General features: G+C 38.2%; 3 protein-coding genes and 1 long non-coding RNA gene across 6 annotated transcripts in view; 3 read left to right on the top strand and 1 right to left on the bottom strand.

Annotated features, from left to right (window-relative positions):
* LOC143118284 (uncharacterized) overlaps window positions 1–730 on the top strand; it is a 34722-nt gene extending 33992 nt beyond the window's left edge. The window contains exon 12 of the mRNA XM_076279394.1: window positions 547–730. Within this exon, the coding sequence (XP_076135509.1) occupies window positions 547–730 (184 nt within the window). The remainder of the gene's footprint in view (window positions 1–546) is intronic.
* The window catches only part of LOC143125341 (uncharacterized), a 263904-nt gene that overhangs the window by 130572 nt on the left and 113258 nt on the right, over window positions 1–20074 (top strand). The gene's annotated exons all lie outside the window — the stretch shown is intronic.
* Window positions 1123–3712, top strand: LOC143125556 (caspase recruitment domain-containing protein 8). Its single transcript, XM_076287141.1, has 6 exons — window positions 1123–1768; window positions 2020–2261; window positions 2353–2487; window positions 2579–2723; window positions 2826–2852; window positions 3325–3712. The coding sequence occupies exons 1-6, from the start codon at window positions 1501–1503 to the stop codon at window positions 3690–3692; spliced, it is 1185 nt and encodes a 394-aa protein (XP_076143256.1). The 5' UTR covers window positions 1123–1500; the 3' UTR covers window positions 3693–3712.
* Window positions 8150–9894, bottom strand: LOC143125739 (uncharacterized). Its single transcript, XR_012987309.1, has 6 exons — window positions 9562–9894; window positions 9319–9448; window positions 9139–9204; window positions 8639–8728; window positions 8448–8518; window positions 8150–8321 (listed from the first exon to the last, which is right to left on the bottom strand). It is a non-coding gene; the product is annotated as an uncharacterized LOC143125739 (long non-coding RNA).

Here is a 20074-nt window from a genome sequence, read left to right as displayed (position 1 = left end):
CACACACACTGAACACTCAAGACTGTAAGAGTGCCTATTGAAAGTTGTCTAAAAAATGTATTTTAGAATCCAAATGATTTCAAATGCACCATCTCTCCATTTGGCCCCCCAACATATATACTTAGTCTTTCCTTCCAAAATAGGAAAAATAAAATAAAATAAAACAACAAGTGTCCCGTAACAGTTGACATCAAACAGATCCCAAAACAAATCCCAAATCTTGGACATCTCTTTACCAAACTCTTAATTGCATTCTCACAGGGACAAACATTTACTTTTCAACCATAGATTCTACAGTGTAAACAAGGAAGATAAGACATCTCAAAATATAAACCAGAAAGCAAAATTACTCAAATAAGAACATCCATCCAACATACATCACCAACAAGAATATTTGCATCCTCCTGGCTTCAATAACCACTTCCCATATGGACCCATTTCTTTGACAAGTTGTTTTTTTGTTTTTGCTTTATTTGACATGAAATCAATTGTTGAAGTGTGTTCATGATTCACCTTTGTCCAGTCATATCTCATATCTTGTCCTAGACTTCTCAACCTCAAGAAACATTATGATGTTGATGATGATACATCCAGTATAAAGGACGATGATGATGATGGTAAATCCAGTCATGCTGGATTTGCTGGTGAATCCAGTTTTGCTCCTCCTACTCAAGTGGATACAACCAGTGTAATGGAAGGTATTATCTCATCAAAGTATCCACAGTTATAGTGTCCACACTTATGTCACCACTGTACAGTACATCATCAGTTGAGCTGCACTCATACTGGAATACATTCTTTGCAGAGGTGTTTTCATCATCTGAAGAAGGAAGTGAGTGTCTTGATCCTCAAGAGAGTGATGGTCCTTTCAAGTTACAGACTAATGACTGTGATGCAGATGGTGGTGATGATGATGATGATGGTAAATCCAGCGGAGAGACAGGTATAATCTCATCAACTATTCTGCATCTATCCACAATCATGACCAAGTAATGTGGCCAGTGTACATGATGACCAATTGAGTTACACCCAGATTGTAATACATTCCCTTACAGAGTGTTCTAGAGGAGTCTCTGCTGACAAAGAATTTGAGCGAATTAGTGACAGATGTGCTGAACCAGAGGTAATCATTTTATAGTCTTTCACAACCCAGGTGATAAGTAATTCACATATGTTTGTATCTTTAATCTTAATTTTTTACCAAAATCTTGATTCAGGTATTTACACCGGAATGCTGTCCATACAATGAGAGAAGATCGTACAGGTTGAGTTATCATTTTAAAAGGAACATGTGCTATAATTATACAACTTCAATTATGCAACACTTATTCTGTACATTTAAGGTTGTGAAATGTGAAGATAAATCTAAGAAATTATATAATTTAGAATACATCCCATGTAACTGAAGATCTGACTGGAGTCCAGTTTACAGTGACATGATGTATTGAATGTTCACAGAGCACATGTACCCAGTCTCTAGTTCCAGGGTCCAGTTATTTGATGTATTGGATGTTAACAAAGCGAACCACTTCCTGTATGGCTTTCCCCTCCAGGTTCACTTGCTCCTCAGAGGGTCTGTTTCAGTGCCGGTACACAGGATTGGTGTTCAAGATGGAGACGGCGGGTGAAGTGCAGTACCGAACAGAGTCATGGAACTGCACACAGCTGGCACACGATGGCTATGCCCCAGCAGGACCCCTGTTTGATATTAAATGCCCACAAGGCACTTTGTCACAGTTACACTTCCCACACTGTGAGATTGTTTTTGGTAAGTAGAAATGTTGTTACATAATGTAAGTTAATTTCCATATTGTGAGTGGAGAGAAGCCAGGTAAACATGCCCTTCACATATGAAGCAAATAATAATGATAATTACTAACATTAAATAAATAAATAAATAAAAACTTTTCCTACAAACTCAATTTGTTGACTGTGAGAACAATAGATACATATAGAACATATGATGACATACCGATCTTGAAAGGCATAAGTTGTTGTATGTACATTGATGTTTTTCAGGTAAAGGACGGAAACTCTTGTCAGTGATACACATCAGTGACTCTGGTGAATCTGAAATGCTTGTTCCTCATGAGACAACAGACTCTTATGTGGTTTTAAATATTGCTGGATGCTCTAAATATGGTCTGACAAAAAGTCAGCCCAAGAAGAAAATTTACCCCATCAATTGCCAAGTGCTGCTGTTCCTTCAGGAGACAACACTGAATGTCTTACTGTTACCAAAAAATGTTGACATCTGTGAGGTATGTTAGATGGAAGAAGAAAGTCGATGTTGGAAGAAGTAAGAATAGGTTGAGTGGAATTTCACTTTTTTGTTGTTGGTTTCTTAATCAGGTATGTGAGAAAAGAAAGAAGATGAAGGCACATGGGGAGGAGATATACATAGAGACGACTTCAAACTGTGAACTTGTCCCTAAAGAAACATACTGTCTCTTCTCTGATCCAGAGGAACATGAAATAAATCCTTTGGTAAAAAATGAAACTATTATAGTTCAACCTGTATTAATATGATGTCCAGAGGTTAATTGTAACACCATTAATGGTCTTTCTCTTTTTCTAGAAAGCTAAGTTTCTTGATTATGAGAATTATACAAATTATATCCCAGCCTTTCAAGTCTTCTTAAACAAACTTGAAAAGGTTAAGTTAAATCTGAAAAAGGAAGGCATGGATGAGACTGTGTGGTGTAGCAATTTGAAGTTTCCAGGTAAACACAGATACACACATTATGCCCCATCAACAAATATGTATTTGGGTATTTATGTGTTATTATTTATACACAAACATGTGTTTATTTATTTATTAATAGTTTGCTGGACTGGAGATAGCCCATCAGGTAAGTGATTTTATACAAATGTTATCAATGTATGGGCTGTTGTGGAAAAGGGTACTACGCAGCTTTTTTATTTGTGGCTGATAATTACTGTAAAGCCAGGTGTTGGTGGCAAATAAGCAAATACAGTTCATACAACATTTACATTTGTTCCCAAGTGCAGTGCCCATACAAGCCATGTCCATTCGTAAACCTGTAACCTCCAGGTACTTTAAAAATGGGATGATACTCTGTAATGGGGAAAAAATAAATGCCATTCCAACCAAGCATTTAATAATGCTTATCTAAATTAATGGGTATAACACTAACAGCTCTTTTAAGGCCATGTTTAATTCGAGAGCTTGATGACAAAGAAGATTATGATGAACACTATTTTAATGAACTTTCCCTAAACAGTCTCTGTGAGAAGTGCCACTATGTCAGAGAACTGATGAGCTGTAAGTTTCATGATGTATATGTTTTTTTTTTGTTCCAGCGTTGTACCCTTCAAGTCCCTACACCCCGCCAGGTCAGGACTTCTTCCACAAACACAAAGCAGAACTGGAGACTCGTCTAGGGCTCCTGAGGCCCATCCTCTCTGGGCTGGAGAAATGTAGAGTTCTTAACCCCCAGGAGAGAGAGGAGGTGGAGAACAAGGACGGATCTATGCGGAACCGCACTCTGTTGCTCATGCTGCAGAAGAAAGGAGGTCCAGCTCAGGAGGAGTTCTACAGGGTTCTACTGGAATGTGATGAGTACCTGGTGAAAGACCTCAAAAGACCTCATGATTATGGGACATCTGAACATCCTAGTTTGTTGAGGAGGGACTTAAACAAATCTACACAACAGGAAGTAGCATATTGATGATGCTATTGGTGTAGCATGAAGTAGGCTGGAGTTCTTCTCCATTTGTACCTTTTAACTGTTACAGCCGGGCTACACCAGGTGCACACAGTGTTCTGTCCAAGGAGCGTATGCTTAAAAAATTAGATTCCACTATCAATATTGGAACTGGCTACGCCAGATGCATGAGTGCTGCGCACCTACAAGAAATTAGACCCGTTTTCTAAAACTTTCTGTACACTCCGTGGACGGAACAATGGAACAACGGAACAGATGTGTTGACTTGCTCAGTTCATCCGACAAATAAGTTGTTAAAATAATGGGCTGTCAATAATAACATTTGTGATCTTTTGGACTTTGTCTTCATATAGGGTCTATTATATGCAGGATGTTAACATGTTGACTACTGTACAATGGATAAGGCCACTTTTGACTTTCAACCTCTAACAATAAACTCAGGATTCACTAGGCTAGGCTGTTAAATGGGAACCAGCTGTTAGGCCTACAGTAGCTGTACGATAAGAGATACCTGCATTAGGATTTTAGCTCACTTAGCATGCTAGCTTTCCAATCCAAGGTGCTACCAGTTGTGGTTACATACATCTGAAATGCAGCTCAACAGGTACTGCTGATGAATGTGAAGCATACATTTAGATGTATATTGATTCTCATTCACTGCTGTTTTATTGGTTTGCAGTAAAGACTGTGGTTGTCGTGCAGAGACCTCAGATGCATTGATGGTGATTTAAATAGGGCCTTCAGGGACCAGTTTCAGAGGCATTCTACAGCAGAACGCTGTACCTCACGACTGAATGAAGATGAAAATCCACATTTTGCATACATGAACAAAACTAGAAATTGTTCTATTTTGTATTGGCTTCCTGTATGTGTATTTAATATGTAACCTCTGGGAAACTTGAGGAGATGCTTGTGTTTACTCATTGACTTACACATTTGTACTATGCATGTTTTTGCACTTTTACCACATACAATATGTTTAGTCATTTCAGTTGGAATTGTCAGCTAAATGACTAAATGCAAATATTTATCCTCAATTATTTTAAAAGGAAAAGAGTCAGCATTTGCAGTAGTTTTATTTGTTGTGTTTTTGGAGACGGTGTGTAATGGTTGTGCTGAGATCTCAGGTTAGTTCTGTGCAGTGATTTACTGTACAGTATGTAGGGCCATCCGGGACCAGATTCCTAAACGTTTTTACACAGTGGAACGAGAGCTGTGTCATCTGAAACCTGTAAAATAGACACAATACCTGTTAAAGGAGAAGTTCGGTGTGAAATTGACCTTAGCTGTACTGAAAGATGTTGCCGAGTACTCACATGTGTCCAATAGGCACCTTCGCTCACCCCCTAGCATTCCAAATTACGCCGTTTTTAGCCGAGTAGCTGTGGGGGCATAGCGTAGCCTATGCAACTAAATCGCTATTTTTACACCATTAAAAAGGTTCCAAGTAACTCCACACTGCATTGGTAGACTTCTGAGGGTCTTGGAACCTTTTTAATTGTGTAAAAATAGCGATTTAGCTGCATAGGCTACGCTATGCCCCCCACAGCTACTTGGCTAAAAACGGCGTAATTCGGAATGCTAGGGGGTGAGCGAAGGTGCCTATTGGACACATGTAAGTACTCAGCAACATCTTTCAGTACAGCTAAGGTCAATTTCACACCGAACTTCTCCTTTAAGATGTACAACTTGACTTTTAATGTTTTATAATTGTAATCATGAATTTGTGCTGTAGATGTTTTTATATTTTTATACCGGTAGTTCCTTTTTCTATTCTCCTCTAAAGTCCTTTATCCTTGTGTACTTCATGTGTAACCTAATCTTTATTCTCATAGTCCTCTATCCTTGTGTACTTCATGTGTAACCTAATCTTTATTCTCATAGTCCTCTATCCTTGTGTACTTCATGTGTATAAAATACAGTATGTAACCTAATCTTTATTCTCATAGTCCTCTATCCTTGTGTACTTCATGTGTAACCTAATCTTTATTCTCATAGTCCTCTATCCTTGTGTACTTCATGTGTAACCTAATCTTTATTCTCATAGTCCTCTATCCTTGTGTACTTCATGTGTAACCTAATCTTTATTCTCATAGTCCTCTATCCTTGTGTACTTCATGTGTAACCTAATCTTTATTCTCATAGTCCTCTATCCTTGTGTACTTCATGTGTAACCTAATCTTTATTCTCATAGTCCTCTATCCTTGTGTACTTCATGTGTATAAAATACAGTATGTAACCTAATCTTTATTCTCATAGTCCTCTATCCTTGTGTTATTCATGTGTAACCTAATCTTTATTCTCATAGTCCTCTTTCCTTGTGTTATTCATGTGTATAAAATACAGTATGTAATGTGTGAGTAAGGAGGTCACTGTAATCACTCTGAAGTTCTAGAAAGAATCTGAATAAATACCCCCGCCATGATGCTCATTGAAACAGTTGTTGGACATTTTTTAGGAAATTTTTCCTGTTACCTTAATCTGGCTATAAATGTCTGTAAATAGATGATTTTTATAGGCTGCAATCAATCCATGGGTGGGCTATGGAGATGTAAAAGTATTAATAGGGATAATCATAAAGCAAGTTGCCATCTTAAATCAGCATGGTTCCTACTGCCCAGTTTTGCATTTAGTCCAAGAAAATGCTGGGCAAAGAGTGAAGTTTGAACTGAAGTCTACCTGCTTGCTGAATCAGTTCAATTGAAATAAAATCATTATAATGATTTACCAGATGTGGTACACATTTCAAGGATAACTCCACCACATGTTGTACCACATCTGGTAACTCATTATAGGGATTCTCTTCTCATTATTCACCAGCTCTACTCCACTCTCCTTATTCAAGTAATTAGCCTACTATAATAATAAGACTCTGTTTGTGTGGCTGTTTTTCGGGCATTTCTATTTCCATATGGAAATATCCTGCAAAAAAAATAAAATAAATAAATACCCACAAATGGCATTTAACATTCCTTATAAGCATGAGTAATTTTGACAAAATTAAAAATTAAAAAAATTTCATTTTTGTCATCCTGGTAATTCATGGCCATATCTAAAATGCAACAGATAATTTTGACTTTGGCTTTGCCTTTTCCATGATACTATGTGTCAAAATGAAAATTCCAACAGAAACGAAAATCTTCGACTTTTCATTTTCCACTGTGTAATTTCATATTCAAGTTAACTGACATCCACATAACCTTATGTAAATTACCAACAGGTGGGGCTAGAACTACAGAAAAGCCTGCGAAAGAGCCAGCTTGTAAAACATCACTCATTTATGTCATGTCAGCCTGGGTTTCCCCATTCTGCCTTGCGCGCGATTTTATTAGTGCTGCTTGCGGCTGCTAGGCAGCTTGGATTCCATGGACCCGATTTTCACCTCAATGAAGAAACCAATTACAGAACGGAGGGGGGACAGCAAGATGATGACGACACACCGAATTGATAGACATTTGTAATAAACCACGTCTGAAATACGAGAAAATGAATGTGTAGCTCCTAGACCCCATCTCAATGAGATGAGGTCTGGTGTTAGCCAGGCTATGTGGTGTAGTGGTAGCCAAAACAAAGTTTGGTCTGTTTGGAAATGTGTCTGTTGTTATATAATCATAGAGGCTTTTTTGATGGTCTACTCTCTCTCTGCTTGACTTGACAATTTCAGCAAATGGTCTCTCTCTCTCGCATATTGTACCCACACAGCAAAAGGACTCCGCGGCGGATCCGCCGCGGATGTATCACGACATCCGGAACGGACCCGCGAAACGGACCCGTATCGGAGTCCAGATGCTCTCAGGAACGGATCCGCTACGAAGGCGGATCGCGGACCCGCCGTGGCTCCGCGCTGCATCCGCCCCGCATCCGCGATTAAAACCTTACCTCCGCGGCGGGTCCGTTTGGGACCCGTAAATTGATACATGCATCCGCCGCGGACCCGCAACGGACTCATAAAGGCTCATCTGGCCCGGGTCCGTTTCGGACCCGTTTATCTCATTTTCAAAATTTCTTCTGTTCTTGCTGTAGGATTAAATAGGATAAACTATAGGATAAAAGTAAAACTATCACTAGGCCTAGTCTAGGCTACTACAGCAAGATAGGCCTACGATTAGCATCGCCTCGTATTTTTAACTTAACAATACTGTCAATAAACCTTTTCTTTTTATTTAAGGTTTAAGTCAAGACATCAATTTACTGTACAAAAGTGATCACTACTCAATGGAAATATAAAATGGACATTTATGGAAAGTTACAGGTTATAAGCTATTCTGTTTTTGTTAAGTAGCCTACGTTGCCTAGGCTACTCTACATTAATTTTGAGGTCAAAACCTAATTTAGTGCTTTATCAGCCTAGGTCAGTGCAGACATGAAATATTTTATCTAATAGGCTACAACTTCAATGAAATGCTGCGCTATGCACATCTAAAATATCAGAAAATGAATAACTGGTGAATGACAAGAAGTTAAATAAAAAGATTGTTTAATGCTTATTTCTCCTATTAATCCATTTGTGTGGATGGAGGCGGAACATGTCTCCTCGTTGCCCGATCCACCGCCAGTTGAAACACCTAATTGCGTGCTTGGTGACCTCAGCGTCCGTGGCCTACCGTGTCACCATGTTTTTCCTCACAGCACCTGTAATCAAACAGACAGATATGTTTATGTTTATGGTATGTAGCATCCAAAGCCAAGTATGCTTACACAATACAATATATGAGATAGGTATTAAGGAGATTAAATTTAAAAAGAAACATGACTTACAAAGCTCCTCTGTTCGCTGCACGTTGAGGGCTGGTGTGGGGGTGGAGGGAGTTGAGGAGGGACTGCCATTCCTGGCCCATAGTGAGGTGGGCGGTGTGCGAGAGGGGGAAAAAATGTATTAAATGGTAGTCATCATTGATAATACACATGGGGCCTTTCTATTCACTAATATTTCAGAGATCAGTCCCTACCTTGAGTAACTCTCCGTATGTTAAATGCGGGTGCAGGTGCAGGGAGTTGAGGTGGTGAAGAGTGTTGCGGTCCTGCCCCATGGTGAGGTGCTAAGGGAGATAAATGGTTGTGATCTGTTAACCATGGTAGGCTGAGAGCTACAGGGCCAAACAATGGCAAACAAAAACAAATCTCTGGTCATACTGGACATGAATTTGTATGTTTCAACATTTTGGTATGCACTATCTATATCAACTCCATGGATGGATTAACATTGAAATCAATGTGTTTCAATACAATCTGATAATAATGAATTAACTTTTCAGGCAATATTGCATGAATGCAGATGTTTTAACTGACAAAATATTTGGCTGAGATTTTGAAAGTAATGTATGAAGTATGCAGAAAATCTGAGATGGTAATGCAGATGCAATCTGTTGATTTGAAATAGAGTGACTACTGCTGTGTTAATATAGATGGGGCCACTGTATTGAATTTTATTTCAGAGATCAGTCTTTACCTTAACAGTTTTCTCCAGGTTGAGGGGTAGTGACTCGGCTGCCTGGCACTCGGCAAGATGGTGGAGCTGGAGGAATAGATACAAGGAGAGGGGAATGTCTTTAGCACTAAGAATGTTAACCATATCTCTAATATACATATAATGATTTAGTTATTTCAATGTTAAGAGATTATTACTTACTTTGCCAGTGCAATTGGCTTGGGCTTGAGGCTTCAACTGATATACCAGGCGAGTTGGAAGGTACCTCAGAGATGCAAAGTCACCATTTACTGGCTCTTCTTCACTCTCATCAGAGTCCCCGAAACGATGGCTGTTAAATAACCATATCATTATGGTTATTGCAATCCCAACATTTCCAAATATACATATAGTACAAGCATCTCTGGTCTATTTTGGAATGCTACGGGAATGTGTTCACATTACATTTTAACAACCCAGAAAGTATCTTCATCAAGCAAACCCAACAGAGGCAATCATAACGTTAGATAAAAGTTGACGCTGCAGAACAAACAAAATAGAAGATGGGGACCAAGTTCCATACAGTTAAGTTACGTTAGCATAATAAATCACAAACAGACGCCAATACCCATTAGTTGTCTGAACCGACTTAAACAGTGATTAAAATGCCGAGGCTTTCATTACAAAGATGGCAGAAGGACACTAAAGTTACGTATGAGACCAAACTTGGCAAAATGCAAACGTTAATGCACAGCTAGCTAGAAGCTAGGGCAGGGGTGGGCAAACTTTTTGGCTCAAGGGCCACATTGGGTTTTGAAAATTGCCCGGCGGGCCGCACAACAACCCCCCCCCCCCCACCCCCCCACGACACACACATAAAAAAAATACATTTTTTATAGCCTATAATTTAGTATGAAAAGTATTTGTTTTAAAATGTGAATTTCTTAAAAATACTGCTAATTTTATGCTGTTTAACAAATGTACAAATTGTGCACTGTCGCTTTAAGACAGTCGCTTTAATTCACGTTTATTGGGGGCCAAGCAGCGAAGCTGCGAAGGCACCCATTGTGTTTCTATGATTTCTTATTAGGGGTCCGAGCAGCGTAGCTGCAGGAACCCTATTGTTTCTGTACCGTTCATTTTTTGGCCAAAATTCTGTAAAAGTCATACTGCAGCCTAAACCGTAACTCCAAAACTCTTGAAATTTTCAGGTATGGTTACCAGTACCCCCCTCTACCCATAACCCAAAATTTGGGGTACTGCACCCAAAGGTGGCGCTATTGAAAAAAAAAGTTAATTATGCTTATTTCTCCTTACCAGATTCACCTAGACTCAAAATTCTTTCAGAATATTAATCTCTAAACTCAGATGCATCTTTTTGGCCCTGGTCTTATGGTCTACAAATGTTTACTTTTTCCACAATTTCATGGAAAAGCCAAACATTATAAAAAGTTTCACACTCTTCAAAAATAATCGAATCTTCACCAAAATTCTCACAGACAATGTTTAGACCAAGCCTCACAAAAGTTATCGCTCAGAATTTTGATATTTTGTTCCATTTCAGAGATATAGGCCAATAAAGTTAGACCACTTAGGCCTTTTTTCCTAGATCACCTATATTCCTATAAACAGTAAGTCCTAGAAACTTGACATTTTCAAGTATTGTTACCAGTACCCCCCACTACCCATAACCCAAATTTGGGGTACTGCACCCAAAGGTGGCGCTCTTGTCAAAAACGCTTATTTCTCCTTACCAGATTCACCTAGACTCAAAATTCTTTCATCATATTAATCTCTACATTCAGATGCATCTTTTTCACCCTGGTCTTATGCTCTAAAAATTTTTACTTTTGCCACAATTTCAGAGAAAAGCCAAACATCATAAAAAGTTTCACAGGCTTCAAAAATTATCAAATCTTCACCAAAATTCTCACAGACAATGTTTAGACAAAGCCTCACAAAAGTTATCAAAAGAATTTGGATACATTGTTCCATTTCAGAGATATAGGCCAATAAAGTTCGACCACTCAGCCCATTTCTCCTATATCACCTATATTCCTATATGAGTAATTTTTTTTTCTTGGATAACAACCATACAACCATCATTAGGTGGATACCATTAACAGTGCACATTTTCAGATATGTACTCTTTTTTTATAAAGCCCTTAATTCTATTGTCAAATGTATGCTAGGAATTTTCTTGATGTTGTGTGTTTGCCAACACACATTTTCACCATTTGAATGTGACTGCTCAATGTGTATGATTGTCAGTGGCTGAGTGGGATAATGCCTAGTGCTGGTGTTTGTTAGGTTGAGAGTTCGAATCCTGCTAGAGCTTTAGGCTCAAGATGCACATGCTATTGGTTATTGAAGATTCACACTATTGAACAGCACCTGAATGACATCAGACAATTAACATTCACACTCATTAGTTGCCAAGAAATAGAATGCCGACACACTCTATGACATATAGGGGAACTTCTTTGTTTACTATTTTTCCTTCATCATTAAGTCTATCATATTTATATTTCATCCATTACTGTTCTTCTCTATAAATGTCTAATTGCCCCAGAATATCCAAAAGTTTTCAGGTGTACTCTTTCAGGAAAGCCCTTCATTTTATTGTCAAATGTATACTTGGAGTTTTTCTTGTGTGTTTACCAACACACATTTTCACCATTTGAATGTGACTGCTGAATGTGTATGATTGTCAGTGGCAGAGTGGGATAATGCCTAGTGCTGGTGTTTGTTAGGTTGAGAGTTCGAATCCTGCTAGAGCTTTAGGCTCAAGATGCACATGCTATTGGTTATTGAAGATTCACACTATTGAACAGCACCTGAATGACATCAGACAATTAACATTCACACTCATTAGTTGCCAAGAATCAGAATGCCGACACACTCTATGACATATAGGGGAACTTCTTTGTTTACTATTTTTCCTTCATCATTAAGTCTATCATATTTATATTTCATCCATTACTGTTCTTCTCTATAAATGTCTAATTGCCCCAGAATATCCAAAAGTTTTCAGGTGTACTCTTTCAGGAAAGCCCTTCATTTTATTGTCAAATGTATACTTGGAGTTTTTCTTGTGTGTTTACCAACACACATTTTCACCATTTGAATGTGACTGCTGAATGTGTATGATTGTCAGTGGCAGAGTGGGATAATGCCTAGTGCTGGTGTTTGTTAGGTTGAGAGTTCGAATCCTGCTAGAGCTTTAGGCTCAAGATGCACATGCTATTGGTTATTGAAGATTCACACTATTGAACAGCACCTGAATGACATCAGACAATTAACATTCACACTCATTAGTTGCCAAGAATCAGAATGCCGACACACTCTATGACATATAGGGGAACTTCTTTGTTTACTATTTTTCCTTCATCATTAAGTCTATCATATTTATATTTCATCCATTACTGTTCTTCTCTATAAATGTCTAATTGCCCCAGAATATCCAAAAGTTTTCAGGTGTACTCTTTCAGGAAAGCCCTTCATTTTATTGTCAAATGTATACTTGGAGTTTTTCTTGTGTGTTTACCAACACACATTTTCACCATTTGAATGTGACTGCTGAATGTGTATGATTGTCAGTGGCAGAGTGGGATAATGCCTAGTGCTGGTGTTTGTTAGGTTGAGAGTTCGAATCCTGCTAGAGCTTTAGGCTCAAGATGCACATGCTATTGGTTATTGAAGATTCACACTATTGAACAGCACCTGAATGACATCAGACAATTAACATTCACACTCATTAGTAGCCAAGAATCAGAATGCCGACACACTCTATGACATATAGGGGAACTTCTTTGTTTACTATTTTTCCTTCATCATTAAGTCTATCATATTTATATTTCATCCATTACTGTTCTTCTCTATAAATGTCTAATTGCCCCAGAATATCCAAAAGTTTTCAGGTGTAGTCTTTCAGGAAAGCCCTTCATTTTATTGTCAAATGTATACTTGGAGTTTTTCTTGTGTGTTTACCAACACACATTTTCACCATTTGAATGTGACTGCTGAATGTGTATGATTGTCAGTGGCAGAGTGGGATAATGTCTAGTGCTGGTGTTTGTTAGGTTGAGAGTTCATATCCTGCTAGAGCTTTAGGCTCAAGATGCACATGCTATTGGTTATTGAAGATTCACACTATTGAACAGAACCTGAATGACATCAGACAATTAACATTCACACTCATTAGTTGCCAAGAATCAGAATGCCGACACACTCTATGACATATAGGGGAACTTCTTTGTTTACTATTTTTCCTTCATCATTAAGTCTATCATATTTATATTTCATCCATTACTGTTCTTCTCTATAAATGTCTAATTGCCCCAGAATATCCAAAAGTTTTCAGGTGTATTTTTTCAGGAAAGCCCTTCATTTTATTGTCAAATATATACTTGGAGTTTTTCTTGTGTGTTTACCAACACACATTTTCACCATGTGAATGTGACTACCCAATATGTAGGATTGTCAGTGGCTCAGTGGGATAATGCCTAGTGCTGGTGTTTGTTAGGTTGAGGGTTTGAATCCCCGGTAGTGCTTTAGGCTCTAGCTCAAATACTATTGGTTATTGAAGATTCACACCATTGAACAGCACCTGAATGACATCAGGCAATCAACATTCACACTCATCAGTTGCCAAGAATCAGAATGCCGAGACACTCTATGACATTCAGGGGAACTTCTTTGTTTACTATTTTTCCTTCATCATTAAGTCTATCATATTTATATTTAATCTATTAGTGTTCATCTCTACAAATGTCTAATCGCCCCTCCATGCTTGGAGTTTTTCTTGTGTGTTTACCAATACACATTTTCACCATGTGAATGTGACTGACCAACATGTAGGATTGACAGTGGCTCAGTGGGATAATGCCTTGTACTGGTGAACCTTAGGTTGAGAGTTCAAATCCCACTTGAAGCATTAGTGGGTTGTGGATGTTAGCATACTACAATAGAATGCTGTTGGGTTGTGGAGGATAACACACTATAACATTACAGCTACATGTCAATATGGACTTGTAGTGCAAGGCAAGTATTACTGTATAATTATAAGCTGTAGCCTATAATTATTTGTTATTCTTATAATATTTGTCATTTCTTATACATATTTAGTCGGCTCTTCCACTTGACAGAACAACTCTATATCGGTTAAGGATGTCACGCATGAAACAATGCTGCAGAAACATGAAAATACGACTGAGTTTAGTAGGCTATAATTTTCAGTTCCTGTTTATCTATTGCACAATGGGTAATAATTTAAAGGAATCATGTTGCAGTCTTGTAAATAGTGACCCTGCAAGATCCCTAGTCATTGCAAAATCATAGTCTGTGACTTAAAACTCTACTACTTGTCTTTAGATGTGAGAGGGTCTGAGACTGTAGTCTTTCAAAAATCTTTTCCAAATCTTTGCAAATCTTTCCAAAGTTTACCCGCTGGGAAACCCTGTAGCTCCGGAGCAGGGGCTCAGACCAGGATAAATTGTTTGCTCGCCCTCAGTTCGCTCTTTTGTTCATCTCAACCCAGCACTCCAGTGTGTCCTGCTCTGTGTGCGTCTTTGAGTTAACATAAGTCATCACTTTAATCACCCTCACTATGACTTTTGTGATGTTTATCAGTTTGTAGAGTAGCTCTGCCATCATGTGTAAAGTTAAGGTCTTTGTTTGTTGGTTTGGTGTGTTGGAGTCCCATGTGAGAGATGATTAGGTGATGTTGGTTGACTTGGGATGTCAAGTATTGTTTAGTTGTACCTTATATAGCCATATGATTTCAGTTTATTGTTCAAATGTCAATTGGTTTGTTTGTGAGTTGGGATCGATCTGTACTGATTTACCCCATTTCACTGATTACTCCATTTTCTGTTTGTTTCCTCTTTGATGCAGCACACATACAAGTAAAGAACAAAAGAACAGATGAATTGAAACTCAAATAAAGTTAACTTGTGTTGCACCGAAACCTGCCATCTCCGTGTCATCACTCCATACCATTGAGCCTTCTGAGTCACACCATTGAACAGCACCTGAATGACATCAGGCAATTAACATTCACACTCATTACACACTGCTGGTGTTTGTTAGGTTGAGAGTTCGAATCCTGCTAGAGCTTGAAGCTCAAGATGCACATGCTATTGGTTATTGAAGATTGACACCATTGAACAGCACCTGAATAACATCAGGCAATTAACATTCACACTCATTAGTTGCCAAGAATCAGAATGCCGACACACTCTATGACATATAGGGGAACTTCTTTGTTTACTATTTTTCCTTCATCATTAAGTCTATCATATTTATATTTCATCCATTACTGTTCTTCTCTCTAATTGTCCCAGAATTTCCAAACGTTTTCAGGTGTTCTCTTTCAGGAAAGCCCTTCATTTTCTTGTCAAATGTATACTTGGAGTTTTTCTTGTGTGTTTACCAATACACATTTTCACCATGTGAATGTGACTGGCAAAGATGTAGGATTGACAGTGGCTTAGTGGGATAATGCCTTGTACTGGTCATCCTTATGTTGAGTGTTCAAATCCCACCTGAAGCATTAGTGTTAAAATACTGTTGGGTTGTGGAGGTTAGCATACTAGAATAGAATGCTGTTGGGTTGTGGAGGTTAGCACACTATAACATTACAGCATTACAGCTACTTGTCAATATGGACTTGTAGTGCAAGGCAAGTATAACTGTATAATTATACGCTGTTCATCTTATTGACTCCGACACAGAACCCACCGCCACAAATACAATTCAATTCTGTGGGAAACACTGCCTTCCATTATCAAACCCTTCATCTTATCCACAACAAATAAATAGTCCTGTAGAATCAAGTATTGTTAGAATACTGTTGGGTTGTGGAGGTTAGCACACTATAATGTTACAGCACAGGGTAATCCTAATTTTATGCATCAAATTTATTCCAATCCAACTCAAAAGTTTGGAACGACACAAAGTGAAGGTTTTATCCAGATCAAAACCAAGAATAGATTATGTGATCTAATCCAATTTCAGGATCCTTGTTTCCCTTTGAACAACCCATTTTCAAGATTTGATCCAATCCGATAGCTGAAATCCGGTAACTGAAATCCGATAACCGAAATCCGATCACGTTTCTTTTGAACAATTGTGCCCAAACAATCAAAGCATATGTAAAACTAAAAAGCTATGCCATCATGTTCGTTTTGCTCGGACCCCGTAAATCACCGCTTGCGGTTATATTTAGGGGTCCGAGCAGCGTAGCTGCAGGAACCCTATTGTTTCTGTACCGTTCATTTTTTGGCCAAAATTCTGTAAAAGTCATACTGCAGCCTAAACCGTAACTCCAAAACTCTTGAAATTTTCAGGTATGGTTACCAGTACCCCCCTCTACCCATAACCCAAAATTTGGGGTACTGCACCCAAAGGTGGCGCTATTGAAAAAAAAAGTTAATTATGCTTATTTCTCCTTACCAGATTCACCTAGACTCAAAATTCTTTCAGAATATTAATCTCTAAACTCAGATGCATCTTTTTGGCCCTGGTCTTATGGTCTACAAATGTTTACTTTTTCCACAATTTCATGGAAAAGCCAAACATTATAAAAAGTTTCACACTCTTCAAAAATAATCGAATCTTCACCAAAATTCTCACAGACAATGTTTAGACCAAGCCTCACAAAAGTTATCGCTCAGAATTTTGATATTTTGTTCCATTTCAGAGATATAGGCCAATAAAGTTAGACCACTTAGGCCTTTTTTCCTAGATCACCTATATTCCTATAAACCGTAAGTCCTAGAAACTTGACATTTTCAAGTATTGTTACCAGTACCCCCCACTACCCATAACCCAAATTTGGGGTACTGCACCCAAAGGTGGCGCTCTTGTCAAAAACGCTTATTTCTCCTTACCAGATTCACCTAGACTCAAAATTCTTTCATCATATTAATCTCTACATTCAGATGCATCTTTTTCACCCTGGTCTTATGCTCTAAAAATGTTTACTTTTGCCACAATTTCAGAGAAAAGCCAAACATCATAAAAAGTTTCACAGGCTTCAAAAATTATCAAATCTTCACCAAAATTCTCACAGACAATGTTTAGACAAAGCCTCACAAAAGTTATCAAAAGAATTTGGATACGTTGTTCCATTTCAGAGATATAGGCCAATAAAGTTCGACCACTCAGCCCATTTCTCCTATATCACCTATATTCCTATATGAGTAATTTTTTTTTCTTGGATAACAACCATACAACCATCATTAGGTGGATACCATTAACAGTGCACATTTTCAGATATGTACTCTTTTTTATAAAGCCCTTAATTCTATTGTCAAATGTATGCTAGGAATTTTCTTGATGTTGTGTGTTTGCCAACACACATTTTCACCATTTGAATGTGACTGCTCAATGTGTATGATTGTCAGTGGCTGAGTGGGATAATGCCTAGTGCTGGTGTTTGTTAGGTTGAGAGTTCGAATCCTGCTAGAGCTTTAGGCTCAAGATGCACATGCTATTGGTTATTGAAGATTCACACTATTGAACAGCACCTGAATGACATCAGACAATTAACATTCACACTCATTAGTTGCCAAGAATCAGAATGCCGACACACTCTATGACATATAGGGGAACTTCTTTGTTTACTATTTTTCCTTCATCATTAAGTCTATCATATTTATATTTCATCCATTACTGTTCTTCTCTATAAATGTCTAATTGCCCCAGAATATCCAAAAGTTTTCAGGTGTATTTTTTCAGGAAAGCCCTTCATTTTATTGTCAAATATATACTTGGAGTTTTTCTTGTGTGTTTACCAACACACATTTTCACCATGTGAATGTGACTACCCAATATGTAGGATTGTCAGTGGCTCAGTGGGATAATGCCTAGTGCTAGTGTTTGTTAGGTTGAGGGTTCGAATCCCCGGTAGTGCTTTAGGCTCTAGCTCGAATACTATTGGTTATTGAAGATTCACACCATTGAACAGCACCTGAATGACATCAGGCAATCAACATTCACACTCATCAGTTGCCAAGAATCAGAATGCCGAGACACTCTATGACATTCAGGGGAACTTCTTTGTTTACTATTTTTCCTTCATCATTAAGTCTATCATATTTATATTTAATCTATTAGTGTTCATCTCTACAAATGTCTAATCGCCCCTCCATGCTTGGAGTTTTTCTTGTGTGTTTACCAATACACATTTTCACCATGTGAATGTGACTGGCCAACATGTAGGTTTGACAGTGGCTCAGTGGGATAATGCCTTGTACTGGTGATCCTTAGGTTGAGAGTTCAAATCCCACTTGAAGCATTAGTGAGTTGTGGATGTTAGCATACTACAATAGAATGCTGTTGGGTTGTGGAGGATAACACACTATAACATTACAGCTACTTGTCAATATGGACTTGTAGTGCAAGGCAAGTATTACTGTATAATTATAAGCTGTAGCCTATAATTATTTGTTATTCTTATAATATTTGTCATTTCTTATACATATTTAGTCGGCTCTTCCACTTGACAGAACAACTCTATATCGGTTAAGGATGTCACGCATGAAACAATGCTGCAGAAACATGAAAATACGACTTTGAGTTTAGTAGGCTATAATTTTCAGTTCCTGTTTATCTATTGCACAATGGGTAATAATTTAAAGGAATCATGTTGCAGTCTTGTAAATAGTGACCCTGCAAGATCCCTAGTCATTGCAAAATCATAGTCTGTGACTTAAAACTCTACTACTTGTCTTTAGATGTGAGAGGGTCTGAGACTGTAGTCTTTCAAAAATCTTTTCCAAATCTTTGCAAATCTTTCCAAAGTTTACCCGCTGGGAAACCCTGTAGCTCCGGAGCAGGGGCTCAGACCAGGATAAATTGTTTGCTCGCCCTCAGTTCGCTCTTTTGTTCATCTCAACCCAGCACTCCAGTGTGTCCTGCTCTGTGTGTGTCTTTGAGTTAACGTAAGTCATCACTTTAATCACCCTCACTATGACTTTTGTGATGTTTATCAGTTTGTAGAGTAGCTCTGCCATTATGTGTAAAGTTAAGGTCTTTGTTTGTTGGTTTGGTGTGTTGGAGTCCCATGTGAGAGATGATTAGGTGATGTTGGTTGACTTGGGATGTCAAGTATTGTTTAGTTGTACCTTATATAGCCATATGATTTCAGTTTATTGTTCAAATGTCAATTGGTTTGTTTGTGAGTTGGGATCTGTACTGATTTACCCCATTTCACTGATTACTCCATTTTCTGTTTGTTTCCTCTTTGATACAGCACACATACAAGTAAAGAACAAAAGAACAGATGAATTGAAACTCAAATAAAGTTAACTTGTGTTGCACCGAAACCTGCAATCTCCGTGTCATCACTCCATACCATTGACCCTTCTGACCGAGGCTCTGCCTGCTCGCCACACACTCACTCTACCTCGACCCACATCGCCCCCTACAGTTCCTTCAGTTGGGTTGTGGAGGTTAGCATACTAGAATAGAATACTGTTAAGAATACTGTTGGGTTGTGGAGGTTGGCACACTATAACGTTACAGCTACTAGTCAGGACTTGTCGTGCAAGGCAAGTATAACTGTATAATTAAGTGTGCTTGCAAGCACACCTATTGTTCTTAAGTTTTATTAGGGGTCCGAGCAGCGTAGCTCAGAATTTTGATATTTTGTTCCATTTCAGAGATATAGGCCAATAAAGTTAGACCACTTAGGCCTTTTTTCCTAGATCACCTATATTCCTATATGAGTATTTTTTTTTTCTTGAATAACAACCATACAACCATCATTAGGTGGATACCATTAACAGTGCACATTTTCAGATCTGTACTCTTTTTTTATAAAGCCCTTAATTCTATTGTCAAATGTATGCTAGGAATTTTCTTGATGTGTGTTTGCCAACACACATTTTCACCATGTGAATGTGACTGCCTAATATGTATGATTGTCAGTGGCTGAGTGGGATAATGCCTAGTGCTGGTGTTTGTTAGGTTG

Source organism: Alosa pseudoharengus, unplaced genomic scaffold, assembly GCF_046254945.1.
Source record: "Alosa pseudoharengus isolate Yale_2024_CS ecotype anadromous, Long Island Sound unplaced genomic scaffold, YU_APseudo_1.1 YU_APseudo_1.1_scf_1, whole genome shotgun sequence".
In the NCBI taxonomy this organism is placed as follows: Eukaryota; Metazoa; Chordata; class Actinopteri; order Clupeiformes; family Clupeidae; genus Alosa; species Alosa pseudoharengus.
This window is presented reverse-complemented; position numbering and strand designations above follow the sequence as displayed.

Excerpts from the sequence above, each read along its gene's own strand:
- LOC143125556 (XM_076287141.1), top strand. The coding sequence starts at position 1,501 with ATGTATTGGATGTTAACAAAGCGAACCACTTCCTGTATGGCTTTCCCC. Across the intron at positions 1,769-2,019 it reads ACACTGTGAGATTGTTTTTG|GTAAAGGACGGAAACTCTTG; the intron begins GTAAGTAGAAAT and ends GATGTTTTTCAG. Across the intron at positions 2,488-2,578 it reads AACATGAAATAAATCCTTTG|AAAGCTAAGTTTCTTGATTA; the intron begins GTAAAAAATGAA and ends CTCTTTTTCTAG.